Source organism: Aedes aegypti, chromosome 2 (genome assembly GCF_002204515.2).
Source record: "Aedes aegypti strain LVP_AGWG chromosome 2, AaegL5.0 Primary Assembly, whole genome shotgun sequence".
NCBI lineage: Eukaryota > Metazoa > Arthropoda > Insecta > Diptera > Culicidae > Aedes > Aedes aegypti.
The window spans coordinates 300422122-300449920 of NC_035108.1; the positions used below are offsets into that span (position 1 = coordinate 300422122).

The window sequence follows — 27799 nt, forward strand, 5'->3', positions numbered from 1 at the left end:
TACGCGCATTTGAACGACGACCGTCCGGAACAAGCGTGTCATCGTAGCATAATAGCGGCAGACAGCGATATGACCTGGGAACATCTGGAACGTGGCAGTTCACCCCGTTGATTGGTGCGAAGGCAACTATCTCATTTCGCCGGATATAGCCGAGTTCGTGAACACGGTAGGTGATTTTAATTGACCTTTTTCAGATTCTCTTTCATTGTCGATGGGCATGGCTTCGATTCGTACTTTACCTGGTTTGATAATTTAGTTTTAAACGCCAAGTGGATTAGCCGAGAAGGGCAAAGACTTTAGGAGTCGATCATTATTATGAAACTCGATTCGTTGTGCTGTGCTTAATGCACTAGTAATGGCACACGATCATAGCTGCATTAAATAGCATGTCACTTCACAGAACGACAGCAACATATGTGATTAAGTTGAGCAGGTATTAAGTACAGCTTTGATATAGTATAGCCTCCCCTTCGTATTCTCTTCATCTACAAATTCTATTATTAATTTAGATACGCTCAAAACCTACTACTTGTTGCGCTGATTTTAATTCCATCAAATTTATGACCTTAATGGCAAAGAAATGTCTCGCTTGTGATTCGTTTATAGTTAGAACTTTGCGAGCTAACCGACGGGCTAGTCGCTATCAGTGTGACTGTTATCAATTTTGCTCAATTGGCGGTAGTTGGCGGTAAATTTTTAATACCATTACTACACTGCGGAAAAAAATATTCCGATTTCCATACGAAACGGTTATGAAATTTTACCAAAAGAAAATATTATAGATTTCATACGATGGCTCTATGAACGAATTAGCTTGTGGTATAGTATGAATTTTGCAGTACAGTAGTACAGATTTCATAAAAGTGTCGTATGAAATCTATGGATATTTGTTATAAACTTCAAAGTGTATTTATATGAAGCTCAATATATTCAAGTATGATTCTTATACGCAAATTAGTGTAATTTATATCATATTATTGTGCCTTTTGTAATATTTTAACTATAACAAGAGGTGTTCTCGTAGTTTTATACAATAAACTTTTGATGAGAAAATAAGTATTCATCAGAAAGTACACGTTTTATCATTGTTTGTAAATTACAAAATGAATAGTTTATCTTCCCGTTTAAATTGTTATCAAATCTAATATCGCCGTTGTTAGAACTGAAAAAAGCTTGGCACCGCTCACGAAACCTTCTTCGTCACTATTGATAAGTTGGATAGATTCTGAAGAAGATAGTCGATTAATTATTTGAAACATAATATTAAACCTAATAAACAAACTCACGTTTTCGATGCCACGCTCAAATAACTTCGTATTTCCATTCTGTTGCCATTGCACGAGACAAAGTTTAGCAAATTTTATCTTTTACACAAGTCGCCACATTTGCGCCACTCTACATAGAATTATCGATATTGATGCATACATTTTGAATATTATCTTCTTTACTATCTAAAACACAGCCATCGTATTCGCCAGCACTTAAAAACACGTGAGCTTCGTTTGTTCAAACGCCATTTTGTTACGTTTTGATGCTCGGTTCATAAGAAAAACGTATGATATTTGTCAAACAAGGCTTGCTTTGGATTTCATAAGCACATCGTATGAAATATAATAGGACCGCATATGAATCTTGAATCTAATTCATATGTTCTTCATAAGCGAGTTGTGAAAATCATACGCGTCGTATGAAATGTTTTTCAGCTAGCAAAATACTGTTTCATACGAAAGGTATTATGAATAACATAACTACAGTTTTCTCAGTGTACTCAAACTGCGAACTGTATGTCCACCGTCATACAGTTGTGTTTAGAATAATAATAGTAGAAGTCGTTTTCCATATCTTTATTTCCTTTTGGCATGAAATTTCGACATAGAAAATATGCTCAATTTAATTATCACTAAATTTGAAAATTTTCAAAGAAACGGTAAATTAAGCACCAGGTGAAATGAATCAAAATAATAGTAGTTTTTGTTCAGCTACAAATTTATAAAAACTTAGTTCGGTTATACATTTATAGTTTGGGAGGAAATTGTTGAAATGATGAGTAAAGGAAACAAATACAACTCAGAATATAGCAGATATTTAAATTTTTGGAACTACTATTAGTTTGAGTGATTTCACCTGGTGCTTAACTTTTTAACCTATGCTTCGAAAATTTTCAACTTCTGTGATAGGTAGGGTGTAGAGCTACTTGGGCACTTCCACGATTCACTTTGGCATCGGTGGTTTTTTTTGGCCGAATCGTATGAAACTTTGCAATACGAAGCACTTCAATACGACGCAAATTGTGGCCAAATATGAACTCCAGTAGCTTTAAAAAAAACCCCACTGCCGAAGTGAATCAAAAGTGCCAAGAAGAGGATCTGGCTCCCTACCTAATAAGCCATTTTATGAGACGTTTCGAACCATCTGTTTTTTGTTTGTTTACCAGCTTTGAAACTTGCTGGCGGGCCCATTTATTTACGTTTCTTCGAGGAGCTCATTAATTAATGGCGTGCAATAAGCTTTTCAATCTTCCCCAGTAAAATTAAAATCAGCAGGCAGGGATGAATTTATTTTAGTTACTGGTAACATCAGACATATAACCGCGTAGAAAAATAGCCAGAAAGAGACGAAAATGTCATCACCAACAAAAACGTTACCAGCGCCATTCATATATCATGCTAGTTCTTAATGTCTAGTAAAATGGCTTATGAAATTGAGCATGTTTGCCGATTGTATAGGGAAACAAAGTTACAATACGCCAAAGTTGAGCATTTTGTATGAAAATCGGCTTACACTACCGTGACCTGCTCTAATTCCGTGTGTTGCCTAATACCGTGTATTTGAGAATTATGTGGATTTTTAGCATATTATATTATTTATTTTTCTAAATGATTGTCACAAACGTTAGCACATTAAGTAGCGTATAGAAAGCCAAGACAAACTTGAACTAAAGTTCCACACACAAACAAACAAAAATGATGTTAGAATGTAATCGCCTGGTGCCAACACACGGTATTAGGGCACGGTTGCTTATGTGTTCCAAATACCGTGTTTCAGTTATAATTCCAAAATGGCGAAGTGAAATATATATTTTATTTCCCGAATCAATCATGCAAACCTCAATACGTTGTTTAGTATAAAAGTTTTATTTTTGATGCACTTCGTTCATTCAATTGAGAGATGTTTCAAAATGTGACCTGGCAGTCGGAGTAAGATGCACGGTATTTGGAACACTGGTATGTTTAACAACATCAACTGTAACTATGGTTAAATTTACAAAATGGTTCAAATTAAATTTTTTATGCAAAGTATATAAAACGGTCTACTATATAAAACATGAACGACTTGAAAATAATCATACGTTATTTTTATCTGATCGATTGAAACTTGAGTTTTTTTAACCTCACGGTAATAGAGCATGTCACGGTACTATTATTCTGAACTCAACTGTAGGTGAGGTGTAGGGTCTATTTCGACGGTGTGGCAATTTTCGAGCCATAGAGCAAACGTGATTTGAACTACTACACACTCAATCTGTTCGGTAAAAATAACTGGGTTTTGGAACTACCGAAAAAGTCAGTAAACTAAAAAAAATTGTCAGAAATCGAAAAACAGAGATTTTTCACTGAAATTTTGCAGAGAGCTTTCTTTTTATATCATATATCGATAAAAATAAAACATGGTGAAATTTGCTTTTCAATTACGCGTGGCGACAATTTTCATTTTACTGACTTTTTCGGTAGTTCCAAAACCCAGTAAAATTTTACCGACCCCAGTAATTTGGTTGGGTGACAAAACGTCGAAAGACAAAATGTCGAATGCCAAAACGTCGAATGCCAAAATGTCGAAAGGACAAAACGTCGAAAGGACAAAACGTCGAAGGGACAAAACGTCGAAAAGACAGAACGTCGAAAGACAAAATGTCGAAACATAAAATGTCGAATGCCAAAACGTCGAATGATAAAACGTCGAAAGAACAAACCGTTGAAAAAATATGAGTAATATCTAACAAAATGTCGACTTATTCAATTAATAAAGAAAACGGTGAAATATAAAAATGTAACGTAAAATCCAAGTACTAGAGAATGTTTTGAGTAGTTGAAACAGTATTATTCACATTGAACAGATTTAAGTACAAATTGGACATTTTTCATACAACTCGGCTTCTAATGGTCCCATTGACATGAAATTTTCACCTTAGTTCAGATATAATATGAGTTTCACTGTGTTGAAAAATCACAATAATTAAAAAAAAAACAAAATTTTGAAGTTTATGAAAATCTCCCATTTTGAAAACAATCAGTCATACTCAAAAATCTTATTCTACAAACTTGTGTGGTTCATCAAATATCTTTATTTTTTTTTGCAAAAAGGCATATAACTCTAAGCATTTTCATTTTACAAATTATTTTGAATTCAAGACTTTTATTGTTTCAGTCAAAATTGCAGATTTGTGATTACTCAAAAGTTTGATTATATAAAGCTCTGAATTTTGAAGCTGCGGTGAAAATTTCACTAGACTGTGCACTAGAAGCTAAGATCCATGTCTCCAAACTTGACCGTTTTGTATGGAACATTGGCCAATGTGTACTTTATTCCGTCCAGTTTTGTATATTCTTTTTCAATGTTAACATCGTGAAATTGTAATCCGTATCTGGTTTCGGAAGCAACAATAAAAAATAAATTTAAAATTTAGCTCGGAATTCATTAAGTTTATTAAGTATAGACTACTATACTCCAATAGAACATATTTAAAAACTTACTGGATATCCTGATGAAAGATTTCTGTACCCGAAAAACGAAATTTAAATCGAGTCAACTATTCCTATTCGAGAGAAGAACGAGCAAATTTCTGAAGAATACATAATTTACTAATTCCTAAAAATCTAGTTGTTAATTTTATGAAGTTTGTGTCACTAATTTGTTAAAAGAATGAGTGTACTTTCAAAGAATAAGTAATACACTATTTATCAATAGATAGCTTAACCAGAAATCCAATTCACTTTAGAGGTGCTGCAAGGATTTTATAAAATTCATTTAACTGAAAATATTCATAAAACAATAAAAAACATTAAAGCGTATTGAGATTAAAAACAAATTAAACTTAGGCTAAATGCTTACGCACTTAATGTAGAAAACTGTTGGAGTTCCCACATTCTGATGCATCTGGTGGTAAAAAAGATTTTGTTTGCCCACGTAGAACAGAAAAAAGATAAATAATGAACTGCTCTCAAGATTCATTTCCTCTGCCGTTTTGTGAGTCTAGAGGTGAGGCAAAAAATGCTTAACAGCTTGGTCTTCTTCATACTTTTATGTAACGATGATAAAAGTATGAAAAAGACCTACCTCTGGCTTCATTTTCAGTCTTCCTCTTGAGGTGCTGCAGTGCTTCTTCTCTGGTCCGAACTGGTTGTAAGATTGACATTTTTCTCAAAATTTATCCCATGCTTACTTTGATGAACATTGCAAATTTTGCAGTACCTAACGCCGTTCGCATCGCAACCATATTTTCCTTGGCAACGTAATAGTCATCTTAGATTCCAAAACCTTTGCATGAAAAATGATTGCTTTCGACGTTTTGTCCATTCGACGTTTTGTCCCTTTCGACGTTTTGGGATTCGACATTTTGGCATTCGACGTTATGGGTTTCGACGTTTGTCTTTCGACATTTTGTCCCTAAACCCAGTAATTTAATCTAAGTGTGTATTTAAAATTTTGGAATATTCATAAATAGTCACTGGAATGTATCAAATGCATTTATATTACACAGTTTTAATCTTAAATGGATTGATCTGATTTTCAGATGTTTTCAGAATCGGTGATTTTTTGCTTCCAATGATGAAAATTCGCCACATACCAACATTCAGTGACAAAAGCTAGTAATGTTTTGCATACAAATTTTGATTGATGATCCATGTTTGATTTAAAAAAATCGATTCTTATTTAGCCAGAACACACCCTACTTTTGAGTTTGTTGGAACTTAACTAGTAATAAATATTTTTACCAGACTCCTTCGATGTGTTGAGTTGAAGTACATTGTATCTAAGATATTCCACAGAAAATGTTGTTTAAAATTGCATTTGGTTTTGCTAGGAAGGACGTGGGCCGGACAGCTCTCTACTGAAATCGGATTATTAGTTTCCTAAATTTCAAATTGCTTATACTTAAGTTTCTTCTTCTTCTTGGCATTACGTCCCCACTGAGACAGAGCTTGCTTCTCAGCTTAGTGTTCTTATGAGCACTTCCACAGTTATTAACTGAAAGCTTTCTTTGCCAAAGTTGCCATTTTCGCATTCGTATATCGTGTGGCAGGTACGACTATACTCTATGCCCAGGGAAGTCACGGAAATTTTCATTACGAAAAGATCCTGGACCGACCGGGAATCGAACCCAGACACCTTCAGCAGGCTTGGGAACTGTGATCACAATTTGCCACAGTTCATCGATTCTGCCAGTCAACCAAAACACAAAGCAGCAGCAGCATGTTCACACACTGCTTGACTGTTCTTGTCTCTCCACTATGACCGTTTTCGGGCAGCCATCTTGAGGTGAATGATTGAAAAAAATGTTAAATAATTCAATCGCTAATATTTCACTTGTGTTTTCAACTAATTGAAATCTATTAGCGCTAACACCAAGAGCACAATCATTCCGTTGCGATACATATAAACAAGTTCAATTTCATGCTGCCTTTATCGAGCAAAAATGCAAAACCCCGAAAAACAGAAAAATCGTGTCACCACTGTGCTCGAGTCATTTCGCATTCGGGTTTAAAAAAACGTTGCGAAGAAGAAGATCACAGTTTTGAAGAGCCGTGACATTTTTGAACGTGCTGTTTTGAACGGTCATGGTTTGCTTTTGATGGTCGTGTAGAAAAATGTGAATGTCGAGGTGGTAAATGTTTGCTACAGTACATTTCCCATTCCTGACCTTCAGCATGGCTTTGCTTTGTAGACGCGGACTCTATCCACTCGGCTAAGGAAGGCCCCTACTTAAGTTTATGATTTCCATTATTTTTTTCAGATTTTTATGGTACGTACTTGATGAACTAGCAAAAAATTCGTACAACAAAGTATCTCAGATATAGGTAACGCGATTTGTGCAAAATTGATAAGAGAAGCTCCTAGAAATGTATTACCATCAACAATCAGGTAGCTAAAAAATCGCTCAAAATTCAAAATCTGATGTTGATAAGAACATGAATAAAACTAGTCTTGAAATGGCAGTATGGTTGGGCCGTGCCAATACTTTCTAGGACTCCCTAATAGTGGTCCTCAGCCTGATTATACGGGCCACCTGAATGCTCTTAAAACATAGCGCGGGCTGCAAGGTATGAATAAATTTATTTGAATGGCTTCCAACGCGATAGCAAAGAAAATATCGTTAGGGTTCATTCACAAATTTCATAACGCTAAAAAGTTTTAGATACTCACCACATTTGGTACGAATATTTTTCGGATTTTGTATGAGCTGTAGCATCTTCAAGACAACCACCCACCTCCTTTAGCATTATGAAATTTGTGACTGTGCCCTTATCGTGTGTTGCACGAAAAAATCTCATACCGAAGATCTTGAAAAATACTTGTAGGTTTTCGCAGTTCAATCCCAGGCCCGTTTCTTTCCTCGTACTTTGTAGTTGTATTTTCCACTTGCTTCTATCTTCCACTAATCTATCGGGCGGCCAAATAAGCTCAAGCTCAAGCTCAAATCTTGTTCGTTTCTTGTGGGAGATTATCCAATGGACAATTTGGAATAATCACTCAGATGACATCGAAAGAATATCAAGTAAATGCTGAGATCTACATACATGAGGTTTTCAAGATTTCTACCACGAAAATTTCTACCGGGATACACGGTATGAGCACAAAGGTGAAATTTCTCAATTCTCCCGGGCTTTTCCCATAAGAAACCATTGAAGAGGGCAAACATCTGGATTATCATGAAGTAGGGTAGGTGTACCAGTTATGGACATAGTTGTTCCCTATTTCGCCATACGTGATTACTTTAATGTCTTCAAATTCTTAATTTTTTGTGTGGCGTAGTATACTATAGTTAGATTTAAGATATATCTTGATGTTAAAACATTCAAAAAGATTTAAAATGTGAAAGTTATGAAAATTTCGCATATGGCCAAATAGGGAACCACTATGGCCATAACTGGTACACTTTCCCTACTCGTAACTTTAAAAATCTTATTTTATCAACAAAGTCACAATTGAAAAACATGTCTCGATGAAATATTTGAGATTTCTGGAAAGTAACAGTTGTCGCAAGAGATTCGATTAAAATCTGAAGCCTTCGGACTACCAGAGCTTTTTTTGTAGACTCCAGAAAATTTTGAATTATGACGCATATGGCCTTAGACAGATGGCAAGCTGTTCCTGAGCTGATATATAAAGGCTTATATGCAAATTCCAGATTTCATTTTTAACATGAACTGCGCGGAGCAGACTGGTTTGAAAGACAAGTTTTCCGGAAACTTAGTTGATGAAACAATCTAATATAAACCCGGTCACCATGTAATTACAGCTCGCGGGCCACATCACACTATTATTCGAAATCCTTTCGGCCGCACAAAACTTTCACGAGGGTGGCATTTTGGTGATCACTGCCCTAGAATCTGAACTAAAATTTTGGTCATTTTCCAAAGAGTTCCAGAGGATTGTTCAAAAGCAAAAAGATTCATTCATTTTATTTATTTAGTTAACATCTAAACAGATAACACTGAATCAACAATTTCACGCCCCAATACTCGGTTCGTGGCCGCATCTCTCCATCCTCGGTTCTGCACCACGCTCGCCAAATCGATACGCACTTGATCCGCCCACCTAGCTAGCTGCGCTCCACGCCTTCTTGTACCAACCGGATCCGACGCGATTCTTGCAACATGCCCTGCCCATCGTATCCTTCCAGCTTTGGCCACCTTCTGGATACTGGGTTTGTAGTTCGTAGTTCGCCGTAGAATTGAGTGAGCTCGTGGTTCATCCTTCGCCGCCACACACCGCCAAAGATCGTCCTAAGCACCCGACGTTCGAAGACTCCAAGTGCTTGCATGCCCTCCTCGAGCATCGTCCACGTTTCATGCCCGTAGAGGACTACCGAGCCTTATAAGCGTTTCGTACATGATACATTTGGTGCGGGCGACTTCCACTGATGATGCGCCTCCGTATTTCATTACTAACGTTATTGTCGGCCGTCAGCAAGGATCCAAGGTAGGCGAACTCGTCGACCACCTCGAAGGTATCCCCGTCTATCGTAACACTGCTAAGAAGGCGAGCCCTGTCGCGCTCGGCCCCACCAGCTAACATGTACTTTGTCTTGGCCGCATTCACCACCAGTCCAATCTTTGCTGGCTCGCGTTTCAGGCGGGTGTAGAAGGTATGCCACTTTTTCAAATGTTCGTCCGACAATGGCCGGCTGTTGAGCCCGGCTCTCCGCATAACACCTTCTAGCGCAATATTGAACAACAGGCACGAAAGTCCATCACCTTGTCGTAGTCCCCGGCGGGATCCAAATGAACTGGTGGTCTACGTGGTCGATACTATCGTATGCCGCCTTGAAATCGATGAAAAGGTGATGCGTTGGGACCTGGTATTCACGAACGACATTTTTGGAGGATTTGCCGTACAGTAAAGATCTGGTCCGTTGTCGATCGGCCGTCAACGATAATACTTTGTAGGCCGCATTTAGAATGGTGATCGCTCGAAAGTTCTCACAATCTAACTTGTCGCCTTTCTTGTAGATGGGGCATATCACCCCTTCCTTCCACTCCCCCGGTAGCTGTTCTGTTTCCCAGATTGTGCCTATCAGCCGGTCCAAACAAATGACCAGTCTCTCCGGGCCCATCTTTATGAGTTCAGCTCCGATACCATCCTTACCAGTAGCTTTATTGTCCTTGAGCTGGTGAATGGCATCCTTAACCTGCCTCATAGTGGGGGCTGGTTGGTTTCCATCGCCCGCAGTACTGACGAAGGCATTTCCTCCGTTGTCCCGACCTTCATTGCCTGTGCTCTCAGCGCCATTCAGATGTTCGTCGAAGTGCTGCTTCCACCTTTCGATCACCTCACGCTCGTCCGTCAGAATGCTCCCATCCTTATCCCTACACATCTCGGCTCGCGGCACGAAGCAGTTGCGGGATGCTTTGAGCTTCTGATAGAACTTGCGTGTTTCTTGAGACCGGCACAGCTGTTCCATCTCCTCCAGGCGGCGTTTTTTTCCCGAAAGAGGGGGGTCTGCTGTAGCCATTTCCGTCTATAACGCTCAACGTTCTGCCGGGTCCTTTGCTGCAGCATGACCGCCAAAAGATGTAACCAAGATATTTTTTATTTTAATTCAAAAACTGTAAGTTATTAGTTGGATTGTTCAGCGAACTTGCATAACACACCAACCACTTACAACTTAGCGTTTTTTAAATTGAATTAAAAATCTCTCGGTTACTTACTTTAGCCTTTGGACAACCATCTGAAACATTTTGCAAAATAACTGGAATGTAATAAATTAAACGTCATTGACTGTAAGCAAAAGACTAAAAACTGATCATACTGATACCTAATCAATAAAAATATATGAAAACAAATCAAATCAAGGCACATAATATTGCATTAAATGCACTTATAATGGGAAGTATGCACATGCACTTAAACAGAAAAGTAATCGCCTATCTCGATGTGTGGGAAATTTCTTGCAAGAAATGCTCAAGAAAAGCATTTTTCTTTTATCGCAGTACGCTGTTGAAAAGAAATGTCAATTCAAATGGAGCTCACTGTAGAAAATTTCTTGACCATTTCCTGAGCAAAAATTTTTACTTTTCTTGAGCTGAACTGCATACTTAGCTTAAGCAGGAATGCATTTTATTAAACGTTTAAAATTGTTCGAAAATTTAAACACCAGTTTTCTATTTTCGACTGCTCGAAGAAGCATGTCATGATTTCAGTATGTGATGTGTTCAAGTTTTCGGCCCTGGTGGCGCATGTTTTGTTGAGTTAAATCAAGAGTTAAACTCCTTGCTTCAACGGCAAAAAATGGTAAGAAATATAGGGTGATGTGCTAATATCCATCGTATTTGTGGAGCTCAGAATTGTTGTGGGCAAGCGGGAGCCCCGCGAAGAACCTTTCATTCCATTCTGACGTTATTGTCGGCACGGTAAAAAGTTAGAATCGGTTTCTCGCCGAAGTTGGATTTCTCTAAAAATCTATGCGAGATACCGTAAATTCGGGTGAAATTGATTACTGTGTCACACGATTTTATTTCCCTCTAATAGAGCACAGAAATCAATTGCATGTTGTGAAACTGTTTGTGTTAACCTTTCAGTCGTCGCGCGGTTTGCCACCGTCAGAACCACCGCGCTGCTGTTGTGAACGAAAAGCGAGGTTTTTTCAGCGGTGTTGTACAAAATACAACAGCGCGACGACTGAAGTGTTAAGGAATGTTTATTTCTATGAAAATAATAGAAAATTCCATAATCGTGTTCTGCGTGGTATTGGCAGACATCAATAAACTTATAGTTTTAAACAAGGATTTGGACATGATGTCAACCTGAAAATTTGTAAGGATGCTTGAAATATATCCCCAAAACGAATGTTATCATTAAGATTCGTACCAATTTGTTAATTTTGTTGTAATACAGTTAAACCTCCATGAGTCGATGTTCCATTTCTCGATATCGACCCATGGAACCATACAAAAAATCAAATTTCATGGTTACTATGATGCTCTTCATTCACTTTGGAGTGGGAGATTTTTGTGAGTCCTATAAATTAAGACTAAGCCACAAGATACACTTTTGAACAAAGAATCGTGATGAAATTTTCTGGCCTCAAGTCATGTGGTCTATGGCAAAAAACAGCATTCTAAATAAACTCCTGTAATCAAACTCCGATCCTCAAGATCGGAAACCAGAAGCTTGAACTCAGGGCTATATCACATAAGTAACTGCGTAGCATCAAATGCGAATGTTGTATGAAGCACAACTGCATTGATGACATTTGCTAGCTGTTTGCTTCAATCAGCATTCATCATTGAAAAAGCAAAGCTATTGCTGTGTGCGTTTGAAATGCAAATATCAAATGCGGAAACACCAAATGCGGTAAGATTTTCAACAAGGAAGGCTAAGTCAAAGAACGTTTTTCTTTGCTAGGTTGGCGGTGATATGGATCATGGTTGCTAAGTGTCCTTTGATTAGTTTGTGTTACCGCATTTGGAACGCATTCGAGTAAGATTTGCACGTCAAACGCAAACAGCAATACTATGTTCAATTTAGTAGCGCCATTTAGCAGCACCTCTAAATGCCGGGAAATGAGGAATGTAATATTTCCGACGATTTTTTTTTACAATTTATCTGAAATTCGGAAACAAAAACGATGTACACCCCAACCTCTTTTTACGACCGTTATCGGGGGGTCGTAAAAAAAAATCGGTCGTAAAAAAAACAGGGTTATAATTATGTTTTTGAAAAATGCAATGTCTAGATGCGGAAATACTGATTCGACATATTCGGCAAAGTTGAAGCATGGGTTGAGAACTTTCCAAAATGGCCGTTCATATTTTGGTAATAAATGGCAACACTGCTCGATTGTTATCAAAAGAGCCAATTTTATGGGGGTGTGACATGCAAATACCAAAAACATTTAAAGATAACGATACCGAATATTCACCAAAGTTGAAGGAAGTGTTGCGTGCCATACAGTCGGCCGAATCACAAATGCTGGCAACACTGTTTAAGAAGAATAAAGTAAAGATCAAAACCATCAAACTTGAGCGGAACAGAAAAATATAATGCTTAGCAACATATCAATACTCTTCAACTGTAATCCAGTTTTTCATGAAGGGTTCAAATTTTTTTTCGTGGCTGGCAACACTGCTTAAGCGAAATTGCGCCACCAGGCAGTACAAGTGTGCATGCAACTATTGTTTTGCGTATATATCAGGATCCTGACCACTTAGAGAGATAGCGTCTTCGGCAAAGTTGTTTCAACTCAAGCTCAAGGACTATCATTATTCTAGCCAAGAGATTTGCCACCAAGCGGCGCTAGTGAGCATAGAATTTTTGTTTTCCGGATAGAAGTTATCACCCAGTGGCCCACGCACCACAGCAAAGTAAAGCAATCGTCATTCGTCAGTTGGTCACACGGATTATCGCTGACGACGACAAAACATCCGCGCGGTATCGCGTATCATTCTGATTGTTTAGGCTAGGAGGCAATATCGTTTTGTTTATTGTGAGGTTTGATGAAAGTAAAATAAAGAATGTCCAATCAGTTCATTTCGGACCGTGATCGAGAGTAGACTTTTTTAAAAAGCCGAACCGTCCGTAGAACTCATAACTGGCGCCCGAATCTGGGACCTGATAGTAATTGTATAAGTTCAGTCGAACGAAGCCACCTTCAGCTGCCTCCAAGAGAGAATTCGTCATCCCGGACCCAGAGCCATCATCAATCAAGTTGGTGATTTGAGGAGACGGAGCGCGAAGAGGTGCACTATCAGGATACCCAACCCCGGAAATAGGACCATCCAGGACTGAGGCGTTGTCCCGCAGTACAAACCGTACTTCCTGAACTTCAAAGGACTTTCCAGGACCTAGGCGTTGTCCCGCAGCATGCGATTGTGCTTCCTGATTCTCTTGTAAGTACTATTAACAACAGAAAGAAATAGTTTATAAGTTAAAACCGCACCTCAGTGTGTCAAAAATCTAAACGCGAATTCGCCTACTAACAACACAGTGGTAAGCCCGGCCCATCCGTAAGCGAACCACTATAATATCACAGTTTAGGCGCGAACTAACCCTAAACCAAAACAAAATAAATCCGTAATTAATAAAATAGTGAAAGTGTGAAAGTGTGAAAGTGAAAACATTGTGTGATTAATTAAGTAGTTCACCTGTCCTTAATCCTTATCATGACCCCTCCAATTATACAACCCGCACGCCTTAACATCGTGCAAAATCCACTTCAAGCTCAAATTCCCGTTCCAGATCCAATCCCAATTCCAGTACCAATCCCTGTTCAAATTCCAGCTCCAAACCCAGCTGCAATCCCAAATCCCGCACCTCGATTCGTTATTGATCGAAACATTAGTTTCGAGGATCGCGGAAAAATTCCGCAAATTGTTCGAGACCTCCCCGACTTTACCGGTAATCCACGCGATTTAAGTCAGTGGATTTTGGATGTCGAAGATGTCCTTGAACTTTTTGAGGATCTGAAAAGCAATTTTCAGTACCATCTTCTGATCAAAACGATCAGAAGAAAGATCAAAGGAGAAGCGAACGACGCTCTCATAACCAGCAATACTCCAACTCAATGGGACAGCATTAAAGATGTCCTAAAGTTGTATTATGCTGACAAGAGAGATCTAATGACTCTCGACAATCAATTAAAATCGCTCAGACGCAGCAAGGCTGAAAGTCTTGAGAGCTATTACAGCAGAGTTAGGGAGCTCGTAACCCTAATAAGCTCAGCTGTTGCCATGGATAACCAATGGCAAGGTTTTTGAAACGGTGCTAATGCGCCTATACAACCAAATAGCATTGGACACATTCATTAGGGGACTTGGTGACCCTCTTTCTAGATTCTGCAAAAACTTTAGGCCAACGAGTTTGGCGCAAGCCTATAGTTATTGCGTGGACTATTTAAATTTAGACGCTCGAAATGCACCGGTAAACGTTCCTTCTTGGCATCCACTCCCTTCTTCGGCACCTCCATTGCCTAAACCCAACTTTGTGGAAAGGCCTCCAGTTCCACCGCGTCAATATAATGCTCATAACAATCTTCATAGAGCACCCCCAATCACACCAAGAAATATTCAACAAAATAACTCCCATGCTCAACAAAATAATTTCAATTATAGAGCACCCCCGATAGCTCCTCATCGAAACTTTCATCAATTCAACTCTCATGCAAAACCCAATGTTTTTGCACCCAATAGAACCTTCATACAACCCCAACCACGTCCTGAACCAATGGATACCAGCAGTATTCACACACACCATGTGAATTATGGTAATAGACCGATAGCTCAACGTAGAATTGCAAGCGATTCTATGCGAGCACATGACCCAGGAGCAAAAAGAGCCGCACATACTCTGGAACATGTTCTTGACCCTTCGGAATACCAAAAATGGTATGAAGAACAATTAGAACTAAGTAGGGAATTTTTCCATGAAGAGGAATTGCTAGAGCCTCTGGAAAATTTGAATATCGACAGCATCGCGGCAAATGAAGAAACCCCAAGCGAAGAAACTAATCAGGCCCAAGAGAGCAATTTTTTAGAGAACGATACCGAATGGGTGGCAAAATGGTTCGAATGAAAAACGTTTCGCCGCTACCATTCATCAAAATCCCAACTAATAAGGGATATATGAAATTACTAATCGATTGTGGAGCCAACATAAATATAATATCCAAAAAATGGGCTCTCACTTCCGGACAACAAATTTTTAAAATACCTCGACAAACTGTTAAAGGTGTTACAGGAAATAACGCTATTTCCGAGGTTACATATCTTCCAATTTTTTCTCCAATTGTTAACCATGCTTTTGAATTTTCCATTTTTGATTTCCATACTTTCTTCGACGGAATCATAGGAACAGGTATAATTTTCAACAAATATTTCAATTTCGTCTCTAACCAAGGAATTCTACAAGTTTTTGGCATGGAAAAAACGCTAAACATTCCTATACATTTCTATACACCCACACCAGCACCCAGGAAAGTAAATTCAATCATAGTTTCTGAAAAACTGAGGTTAGCACACCTTGGTGAACAAGAAAAATCGACGTTAATCCCAATATTAGAAGAATATCAGGAAATCTTTCATAATCCAAACAGTACCCTTTCTTGTGTTACGAATGTAAACTGTGATATTCGTACCACTGATGATTTACCCATTTATCAAAAAACTTACCCTTATCCCATGGCATACAAAGATGAAGTTGACAAACAAATGAAAAAACTGATCGAATCTGGCATAATTAGACCATCGAGATCCCCATGGAATTCTCCAGTGTGGGTCGTCCCTAAAAAAATGGACGCATCGGGAGAGAAGAAATTCCGTCTCGTAATTGATTACAGAAAATTAAACCAAAAAACGATATCTGATAGGTACCCAATGCCTGAGATATCAAATATTCTTGATCAACTAGGAGGAAATATATATTTTTCCACCCTTGATTTGGCTTCCGGATTTCATCAGATCAAGATGAATCCCAAAGACATTGAAAAAACCGCCTTTTCGGTCAACTATGGGAAATACGAATTTGTTCGTATGCCATTTGGCCTCAAGAACGCTCCCGCTATTTTTCAACGAGCAATGAACGATGTTCTACGAGAGCACATCGGTAAACGATGCTACGTTTATATCGACGATGTGGTAGTTTTTGGAAAAGATCTTAAGGAACATAATGAAAACTTAAGAATAGTTCTAAAGACCCTACACAAAGCAAATTTGAAAGTCCAACTGGACAAATCTGAATTCATGCATACATCGATTGAATTCTTAGGTTACGTGATTTCAGATAATGGAATCAAACCAAACGAAAAAAAGATTGAAGCAATCATGAAATTTCCGGAACCTAAAGATCTTAAGCAATTAAGAGGATTTTTAGGACTCATCGGATACTACAGACGATTCGTTAAAGATTTTGCAAAAATTGCAAAACCTCTAACAAATCTTTTGAGAGGGGAGAAGAATCCCGATTCAAAAAAGCAAATAATTTTAAACCCAGATGAACGGAAATGTTTTGATACTATGAAAAACATTCTGACTAGCAACGACGTTTTAGCTTACCCTGATTTTTCAAAACCATTTTTGATCACCACAGACGCGTCAAATTTCGCTCTTGGTGCTGTGCTTAGTCAAGGTGAAATTGGTAGTGATAAACCAATACACTTTGCCTCTAGAACTTTGAATAGAGCTGAAGAAAATTATTCAGCAACAGAAAAGGAAATGTTAGCAATTTACTGGGCTCTTAAAGTATTCAGGAATTATATTTATGGTCAAAAATTTAAAATAGTTACTGACCATCAACCTCTAACTTTTTCCTTATCACCCAGAAATGTGAATGCAAAATTGAAAAACTGGAAATCATATTTAGAAGAACACGATTATGAGATCGTGTATAAACCCGGCAGAAGTAACGTTGTCGCAGATGCCTTGAGTCGCATCCAAATTTACTCGCTTACACCAACTCAACACTCGGCAGAAGATGATGACACTAATTACATTCTTTCAACTGAAGCCCCCCTTAATGTCTTTAAAAATCAAGTCATTATTGAAAAAGTAAATGATAGCCCAGACACAATAATCACAAATCCCTTCCCAGGAGTCCGCCGTATAGTCCTTAAAAGAACAAGTCTAACTGATCAAATACTGGCTTCATTACTCAAAGAATTTTTTGATCCTTCTAAATTGAATGGTTTATATACTTCCGAAGAGATCTTAGGAAAACTTCAAGAAGTTTATAAACGATTCTTCAGTCGCGCTGGTCTCCTAAAAATACGCTTTACACAAAAAATACTTACAGATGTCTCAAACACGGAAGAGCAAGAAAGAATCATTCGCGAAACCCATTTAAGAGCTCACCGCGGTATTAACGAAAATAAGGAACAAATTTTGCGAGAGTTTTATTTCCCAAAACTTACGCAAAATATTAAAGATTTTATAAGCGTTTGCGATGTCTGTAATACTTCCAAATACGATCGACACCCACTTGTAATACCCATTCAAGAAACTCCAATTCCGAGGTACCCTTTCCAAATTGTGCATATTGATGTCTTCCAAATAGAAAGCCATTACTTCCTCTCAAGTATCGACAAATTCAGTAAATACGATCGAATGGTTCCTATAGAATCCAGAAATTCAGCCCATATTGAAGATGGAATATGGACAATATTCACTTCGCATGTTACTCCTGAATCTATTGTTGTAGACAATGAAAAAGGTTTACAATCACCAACCATTCGCGGCTGGATGATAGACCTGAATATTCGTGTGTATTTGACCCCCCATCATAAATCCGAAGTCAATAGTGTAGTTGAGCGATTCCACTCAACTATCCTAGAACTCTATAGAATTCAAAAACAGATCACTCCTGAAACGGCTGTTCGAAAACCTCATTCAAACAGTTGTCGAAAAGTATAACAATAGTATTCACTCGTCCACCACCATGACACCCAAAGAAATTGTCTTTGGGAAGACTAGAAATACTGACCAACTAATTGACCCCGATCGACTAGAGGAAATTCGACAAAAACGTTATGACGATGTTCTAGTTAGTTTAACAAAAACACAAGACAAACAACTTTCAACAATCAATAAAAACCGACGTGACCCACCAGAGTTTGTTGTTGGCAAAGAAGTTTTCGTTAAGGACAAAATAATCAGGGCAAAACATAAACCAAAATTTAAAAAACATTTTGTACAACAAAATAATAATGTCACATTCAAAAACGAGCATAATTCCAAACTACATAAATCTAATGTTTAAAAATATCAATGTTAAATAATTTCAGAATCCCACACATACTTTGTAACAACATCGAAATTCACAACGTTAGCAACGATCCAGTAGTCATAGTGAAGATAGGAGAAGCAAGAATCCTAGAAGGATACCAGAAATTCGTACATGCCATCAACATAACGGACATAGAACAGTCAATATCGCAGATAGAAAGTCACATATCCACAGTAAACATCAGCCATCCAGAACTAATCACACTACTGAAACGAAAGACAGACGACCTAAGAAATAATATAAAACAACTCAAACCAAGACGAAAACAAAAACGTTGGGACGCGCTAGGACGAGCATGGAAATGGATGTCTGGTTCACCCGACGCTGACGACCTTAGAATAATTACAAAAGGCATAAACGAAATGGTCGACAATAGTAACAAACAAATCAAAATTAACAACCAAGTTTTTGATAGTTTAGGAAACCTCACAGAAATAACTAATAAACTCATCAACATTACAGAACAAAATTCCAAGCTTTCTTCAGAAGAAACTCAGGTATTACATTTGATTTTAAATTTAGACATCATCAATCAGGAGATAGCAAGCATACAGGAAGCCATAATATTTGCAAAATTAGGGACAGTCAATTACAAGCTTCTAACCACGGACGAAATCATCCAAATTGACGAATTGCTAAGCAACCAAGGCATGCACCTGGACCTCTTAGAAGAAGCCATCAACTTTGCGAAGGTGACCATCGGCACAAACAACGAGTTATTGCTCTACGTGGTAAACATCCCCAAGTTTTATCATCCGGTCTACGAAGTACTGAAAATCGAAGCCATCTTAAAAAATTCTCAACGCATCCATTTGAAAGGAAATATTTATTTACGAAACAAGAACGAATTGTTACTACAGAAAACACCTTGTGAACGACTTGGAAATTGGAGTCTATGCTATCAATCAGACGTCGAAGACATTTCGGACGACAACTGCGTTTCCAAACTAGCAAGGGGAACGGAAAGTAAATGCACATATGAACATAATCCCAAGCACCCTTCCGTAACCAAAATCAGCGAAACTACCGCACTTCTCAACGATATTAATACCAATCTTCAAACAACATGTGGAATCTCCAATAGGAACCTAACCGGATCATTTATGATCATATATCAAAATTGTTCTATAACCATTGGAGAACACACTTTAACCAACAACGTCATCAAAACAGTTAACCAAAGAATCTTCATCCCATCAACAGGATTAAAAGTAAAGGAAGAAGGACTCGAACGTAAATTCGACATCCACACACTTCATCAAGTACAACACCAGCATTTGAAACAATTGCAACATCTTAAATCCGCAACGGCAGCTAATTCCTGGTCTCTCATAGGAGGATTTTCATTCTCGACATCGATCATCATTTTTATCATAATTTTCGTTATGTTCAAATTTCGTTCTCAAGGCACCTTCATTCAAATTGACCGATCCAACACTTCACCCATCGAGGCACCCACGGCTACCAAAGACGTCCAGTACTATCAACCAGCTTCAACCATTCCGGCAGGGCTAACCGTCTAACGTTGACCCAGGAGGCTCAACACTCGGGGGAGAGCAGTTATCACCCAGTGGCCCACGCACCACAGCAAAGTAAAGCAATCGTCATTCGTCAGTTGGTCACACGGATTATCGCTGACGACGACAAAACATCCGCGCGGTATCGCGTATCATTCTGATTGTTTAGGCTAGGAGGCAATATCGTTTTGTTTATTGTGAGGTTTGATGAAAGTAAAATAAAGAATGTCCAATCAGTTCATTTCGGACCGTGATCGAGAGTAGACTTTTTTAAAAAGCCGAACCGTCCGTAGAACTCATAACTTAGATCAGGATCCTGACCACTTAGAAAGATGGCGTCTTCGACAAAGTTGTTCAGTAGCTCAAGGACTATCATTATAAAAGCTATGAGATTCAAAATTTTGCCACCAGTCTGCGCTAGTGAGCATGAAACTTTTGTTTTGCGGATATCTCAGGATCCTGGCCACTTAGAGAGATGGCGCCTTCGGCAAAGTTGTTCAGTAGCTCAAGGACTATCATTATAAAAGCTTTGAGATTCAAAATTTTGCCACCAGGCGGCGCTAGTGAGCATAGAATTTTTGTTTTGCGGATAGCTCAGGATCCTGGCCACTTAGAAGGATGGCGTCTTCGGCAAAATTGTTCAGTAGCTCAAGCGCTATCATTATAAAAGTTATGAGATTCGAAATTTTGCCACCAGGCGGCGCTAGTGAGCATAGAATGTTTGTTTTGCGGATAGCTCAGGATCCTGGCCACTTGGAAAGATGGCGTCTTGGGCAAAGTTGTTCAGTAGCTCAAGGACTTTCATTATCAAAGCTATGAGATTCAAAATTTTGCCACCAGTCTGCGCTAGTGAGCATGAAACTTTTGTTTTTGCGGTTATCTTAGGGTTCTAGCCACTTAGAAAGATGGCGCCTTCGGCAAAGTTGTTCAGTAGCTCAAGCGCTATCATTATAAAAGTTATGAGATTCGAAATTTTGCCACCAGGCGGCGCTAGTGAGTATAGAATTTTTGTTTTGCGGATAGCTCAGGATCCTGACCACTTAGAAAGATGGCGTCTTCGGCAAAGTAGTTCAGTAGCTCAAAAACTATCATTATAAAAGCTATGAGATTCAAAATTTTGCCACCAGGCGGCGCTAGTGAGCATGAAACTTTTGTTTTTGCGGTTATCTTAGGGTTCTAGCCACTTAGAAAGATGGCGCCTTCGGCAAAGTTGTTCAGTAGCTCAAGCGCTATCATTATAAAAGTTATGAGATTCGAAATTTTGCCACCAGGCGGCGCTAGTGAGTATAGAATTTTTGTTTTGCGGATAGCTCAGGATCCTGACCACTTAGAAAGATGGCGTCTTCAGCAAAGTTGTTCAGTAGCTCAAAAACTATCATTATAAAAGCTATGAGATTCAAAATTTGCCACCAGGCGGCGCTAGTGAGCATGAAACTTTTGTTTTTGCGGTTATCTTAGGGTTCTAGCCACTTAGAAAGATGGCGCCTTCGGCAAAGTTGTTCAGTAGCTCAAGCGCTATCATTATAAAAGTTATGAGATTCAAAATTTGGCCACCAGGCGGCGCTAGTGAGCATAGAATTTTTGTTTTGCGGATAGCTCAGGATCCTGACCACTTAGAAAGATGGCGTCTTCAGCAAAGTTGTTCAGTAGCTCAAAAACTATCATTATAAAAGCTATGAGATTCAAAATTTTGCCACCAGGCGGCGCTAGTGAGCATGAAACTTTTGTTTTTGCGGTTATCTTAGGGTTCTAGCCACTTAGAAAGATGGCGCCTTCGGCAAAGTTGTTCAGTAGCTCAAGGACTATCATTATAAAAGCTTTGAGATTCAAAATTTTGCCACCAGGCGGCGCTAGTGAGCATAGAATTTTTGTTTTGCGGATAGCTCAGGATCCTGGCCACTTAGAAGGATGGCGTCTTCGGCAAAATTGTTCAGTAGCTCAAGCGCTATCATTATAAAAGTTATGAGATTCGAAATTTTGCCACCAGGCGGCGCTAGTGAGCATAGAATGTTTGTTTTGCGGATAGCTCAGGATCCTGGCCACTTGGAAAGATGGCGTCTTGGGCAAAGTTGTTCAGTAGCTCAAAAACTATCATTATAAAAGCTATGAGATTCAAAATTTTGCCGCCAGGCGGCGCTAGTGAGCATGAAACTTTTGTTTTTGCGGTTATCTTAGGGTTCTAGCCACTTAGAAAGATGGCGCCTTCGGCAAAGTTGTTCAGTAGCTCAAGCGCTATCATTATAAAAGTTATGAGATTCGAAATTTTGCCACCAGGCGGCGCTAGTGAGTATAGAATTTTTGTTTTGCGGATAGCTCAGGATCCTGACCACTTAGAAAGATGGCGTCTTCGGCAAAGTAGTTCAGTAGCTCAAAAACTATCATTATAAAAGCTATGAGATTCAAAATTTTGCCACCAGGCGGCGCTAGTGAGCATGAAACTTTTGTTTTTGCGGTTATCTTAGGGTTCTAGCCACTTAGAAAGATGGCGCCTTCGGCAAAGTTGTTCAGTAGCTCAAGCGCTATCATTATAAAAGTTATGAGATTCGAAATTTTGCCACCAGGCGGCGCTAGTGAGTATAGAATTTTTGTTTTGCGGATAGCTCAGGATCCTGACCACTTAGAAAGATGGCGTCTTCAGCAAAGTTGTTCAGTAGCTCAAAAACTATCATTATAAAAGCTATGAGATTCAAAATTTTGCCACCAGGCGGCGCTAGTGAGCATGAAACTTTTGTTTTTGCGGTTATCTTAGGGTTCTAGCCACTTAGAAAGATGGCGCCTTCGGCAAAGTTGTTCAGTAGCTCAAGCGCTATCATTATAAAAGTTATGAGATTCAAAATTTGGCCACCAGGCGGCGCTAGTGAGCATAGAATTTTTGTTTTGCGGATAGCTCAGGATCCTGGCCACTTAGAAAGATGGCGTTTTCGGCAAAGTTGTTCAGTAGCTCAAGGACTATCATTATTCTAGCCAAGAGATTCGAGATTTGGCGTTAGTGAGCATAGATTATTTGTTTGCCGGATAGCTCAGGATCCTGACCACTTAGAAATATGGCGTCTTCAGCAAAGTTGTTCAGTAGCTCAAGGACTATCATTATTCTAGTCAAGAGATTCGAGATTTTGCCACCAGACGGCGCTAGTGAGCATAGAATTTTTGTTTGCCATCAGGCGGCGCTAGAGGCTTCAATGACACTAACGATTTAGAAAATTCTGTACTGGGAAAGCCACGTGATTTTCGCGAAATTCAATCCTATTACCATTCCCAGCACTGAGAGAAATGTATTACCGTGCACCCCCGCTAATTTGAACGGTACCTCATGCAAACCATCGGGGTCCATTTTTAATTTGAACATCTAGTCACCCTAGAAACGTGTTTCTGGTTACCTCTTTCACTGTTTTGTTTTGATTCTGCGTTCCGTTCCACGGCGTTCCATCTCACTTCACTCCGTTCCATGAGCTAAATGAAGTTTGAACCATTTTTAATCTGAACGACGTTTAAATTAGCGGGGTACAGATTAAAAAAATTTCAGATTAAATGTGGTCAAACCAACGGGGGTACCCGGTACAACAGCTTGTCCATCAACATGGCTGCCCTGAAAATTTGTTTGAATATCAAGCCAACCCTGAATGTATGTTTTACTGGTACTTTAATGAACAGAAATCAATTTTATGAGATCAAAACCATCTCTAATCGGCATACAATGTTCTCAAAAGTTGTAAAGTACTAATAATACGTTCAACTAGTGGTATTTATTTTGATTTGCGTTTTTCCAAATTCTCGTTAGGATTTTTTGAATGTAAAAAATAGCCAAAAAACACAAATTCGACTTAAGGCACCAAATGCTTCTTCTGGTGTCTTAAGGACCTGTGCGTCTGTTAATGACCATGACAATAAATTAAAAATTTCGCGGCCTTATCGCGGTCTAATACTTTTGGTCTTTTTTACACAAAAATACACATTTTCAGTGAAAATAGCATTTAGGGAGCCGGATCCTATTCTTGGCACTTTTAATTCACTTCGGCAGTGGATTTTTTTGAAAGCTACAGAGCTCATATTTGGCTCCAATATGCGACGGACTCAAGCGCTTCTTATTGCTAAGTTTCAGACAATTCGGACGAGAAAAACCCCCATGCCAAAGTGAATCATGGAAGTGCCTAAGTGGTAATGCACCCTATATGTGTAAATTCCACGGAATCTCATAAAATATAGTTGTCATTTATCGAATTCAGATATTAAGTTGAATATCAGAGTGCAAAATGCAAAATTTCAAACGAATTTAGCAAGCCAGAAATACATCCAAGTTAAAACTAATAACTTTTGATGGATGGATCTTCGACTTGAAGATGAATAATCATTCTCTTAAGCAAAACACTGGAATTCACTGTGATTTTGATATAAGTTCTCCAAATTCAACTAATTTCGCGGGAATTTCCTAAATTTTGCGACGAAGGCCAAATTTCCATTTCCATTTTCCGCGAATTTCCATTGTCCTTATTGATTATACATATTTGAAAAATATATATTTCTTAAAAGGTGACCAATTTCTTTCACCACATTTACATCACGCCTTTTGTAAGCCGATCTCCTTGTTAGAAGTAAAACTTTCTCTACCGAATCAACACTAGTATTGAAAGTTTCACTACCGGTTAACCCGTATAGGCCTGAGTGAAAGTAAAAATTCTAAAACCCTCACCGCTCAGCGAATTCTTAATGGATTCAAATGATTTTTTGTCAGTATACTGGCACATATATCTTATTTCTAGAAGTGGACAGAAGAACGCGGAAATATTCCTGTGGTCAAAGTTATTCCGGTGGATCACTGGGTCAGGTCGGGTGAGAAGGGTACTGTGCGTATATGCCCCTTGAGGTAGGCAAATTTCAAGTCACAGATTTTTTTCCGGAATCCGCTATAATGTGGCCACTACATGACGGAATTTTAAGAAAATTGCATCAGTGTAAACCTTTTGAGAAACGATTGAATTGAATAACTATGAGTATTGCATTTGATTTATCCTACAAATGACCATTTTTGGGTCCAGAGACGCCTCAAACTTACGATAAAGTGGCCAATTTGTATCTGAACATCTGTGACAAGCTTATGGGAATGCAATAAAGTGCACAATTATGTTTGATTTCTTCTTTTCGAGAATTGAAACGAATTAGTATCCAACAAATCTATAGCCGGTACTTCCAGGCACTACGTCCGAAGGACCACATCCGGTATATTTTAAACGGTGCAAAACTCTTCATTTATAATGTTGAATGTCAATTCTTAATGATTTATGCAAATTAAAATGATTGCCATTGCAAATAAATGAAGGTAACTTTGCATGTCCTAAAAAATAGCCCTTTTTTACTCGACTTGACCCAGTGACCCACCGGAATAACTCCGGCTACAGGAATATTTCCGAGTTCCTCTGGCCACTTCTAGAAACTAGATATGTGGGCCAATGAACTGACAAAAAATCATTTGAATCCGTTAAGAATTCTCTGAGCCGTGAGGGTTTCAGTATTTTTGCTTCCACTCAGGCCTATACGGGTTAAGCGGTGTTAACTTCGCTCCATAAAGCATTTTATCGGGCGCCCGCGTTTGAATGGATTTCCTGTTGGTCACACTTTTTCTAGTTTTTCAACAATAGCATCATTTACAGAGGCAGTGACATTTGAATACTCTACTCATATATAAAATTAGGCTGCCAGTATTATGTACTAACTGTTGTTGAAGAAATCAAACAAGCATATTATTGTTTGTTTGGCACAAAGAGCGATTGATGTCTCCTATTGGTACCTAATGGAGAAATATTATTCCGAAACATTGATTGCGGTGGTGTTCGTTATTATGAATAAACAAGTAATAACACCACGAATTAACTATCTTTTGTTTAAAAATAACAAATTGAAAATCGCTTCCATTTGTATTTCCTAAAATCATGTTTTCTGGTCACCCTATCCTGAAGATTATTATTATTATCTTTATTATCGAGATTTTCAGCCATAGGCATATCCTGAAGATGACTACCCTAAAGCCAACATAATATATTGGTCTGAAATATATCAAAAGCTTGTAGGCCAACTAAAAATAACGAGATACTGATAATCCGTAAACGTTGTTAATGTCGAAGGAAACTTATTTAAAGCATGCACGGTAAAATAATATAGCTTTCAAAGTTGCAAGATTTATCTGCGGTACGTGTTTGTTGAAGTTTGAAGCTTGATTTTTATCTAAACAGAATTGTGACGAAATGCGAGGAAAAAAAGTTCTTGACTAACAAAGTTCAAATTTGCTATTATTTTCTAAAATTTTCAGTTTATTTCAATTTTAATATATTTTTAGTGATATTTATTTATTTGACGTCAAGCAAATAAATAAATATAACATTATTTCAATAGTCCAAGGAACGTATTTGGATGCAATATTAAAAAAAATGTAATTGTTTAATAAATTTGAAGTAAAATTTTTTTCCGCCGAAAAGTGTAAATTTGCATCCATTTTTGACTTTAATACTGTATATCTCAGAAACTAAAGCAAGTACCATTTTCAAAACTTGGATTTTTTTAAAAATAATATTGTTAGTAGTAAAAAGAAAATAAACAAAAATTATTTAAAAAAACAAGACTTATTCGATTTATGACCGCCTGATCCCCCATTGTGCATCTCCTTTCTGTATCTCAAACTTATTTTTTTAACATATAAAAAAAATCCGCATCCCTTATTCTTTTCCAAATTTTTCATGTAGGTGAGCAACATTCTGTTCCTGGTCGGCCCACCGTTTCTAATCTACCTGTTCAAAGACTATGGTAAATTCATCCAACCGGCCATCCACATGATATGGATCCTACTGATCATCGTCGGGCTAAGTTCGGCCTACTTCCATGCCACGCTCAGCCTGCTGGGTCAGCTACTGGACGAGCTGACCATCCTGTGGGTATTTATGGCCACGCTGAGCTTGTTCTGTCCCAGGCGACACTTTCCACGGATATTTAAGTATTCTAGGTGAATAAGGAATTTCTTATCTAGATTGATGATTTATTCAAATAACATGCTTCTGCTCTAGGAAACGATTCTGTATCTCTATGACGGTGTTCTCCCTCACGGCAACAGCTCTGTCCGTGTGCTACCCGGCTATTAATGCGTTCGCTCTGATGTTGTTGGCCATCCCTGCCACTTATCTTTTGTACAAAGAACTAAAAATGTAAGTATAGGAACGTTTGCAAAGATACAAAAAGAATCTCTCTTTACTTTGTTAATCTCCGCAGCGTTGAAGATAAACGGGTCTACCGGTTGGGCGTTCGCAATACCACTATATTGCTGGTGGCCATCGTGTGCTGGATCAACGATCGGATGTTTTGCGACGCGTGGTCGCGGATGAACTTTCCGTACCTGCACGGTTTCTGGCACATTTTGATCTTTATTTCAGCATACACGGCTTGCGTGCTGTTCGCATACTTTTTTGTCAGCGACGAAAGGCCCGAAAGTCGACCGCAGCTCAAGTATTGGCCATCGAACAATTTTGAACTGGGCGTACCGTACGTATCGGTCAGCTGCTACAAGAAACTTAACGATCACATTTAGGTGTAGTGTTTACTGAGCGATCTGTGTTAGCGAAGCGTACTATTTAGTAGGACAAAATGAAATATTTATTTTTCAGTAGTGTAAATAGCAAGTACAAAAGTAGCAATGAGAATTGAAGTGAAAATGGAGAAACTCATTACTCCCACAAGCATATTGTGTCATAAAGCCAAAAATGAAGTTTCCAAAAAGTTGAGCACTTGGTTGGAAAACATCTACAAGG

At 38.5% G+C, this 27799-nt stretch overlaps 2 protein-coding genes across 2 annotated transcripts; both read left to right on the top strand.

The window, feature by feature from the left end:
* Positions 1-27799, top strand: LOC5571646 (alkaline ceramidase). Its single transcript, XM_021845519.1, is given in 5 exon segments — positions 1-102; positions 104-166; positions 26744-27000; positions 27062-27199; positions 27264-27799. Coding segments are annotated over 5 exon segments (807 nt in total). The 5' UTR covers positions 1-69; the 3' UTR covers positions 27580-27799.
* Positions 13013-20266, top strand: LOC110676683. The gene is made up of 2 exons (XM_021845518.1): positions 13013-13610; positions 18494-20266. The coding sequence occupies exons 1-2, from the start codon at positions 13585-13587 to the stop codon at positions 20016-20018; spliced, it is 1551 nt and encodes a 516-aa protein (XP_021701210.1). The 5' UTR covers positions 13013-13584; the 3' UTR covers positions 20019-20266.

Coding starts and splice junctions, on each gene's coding strand:
- LOC110676683 (XM_021845518.1), top strand. CDS start 13,585: ATGCGATTGTGCTTCCTGATTCTCTT. Junction 13,611..18,493: donor TTGTGCTTCCTGATTCTCTT/GTAAGTACTATT, acceptor AAATAATTTCAG/AATCCCACACATACTTTGTA.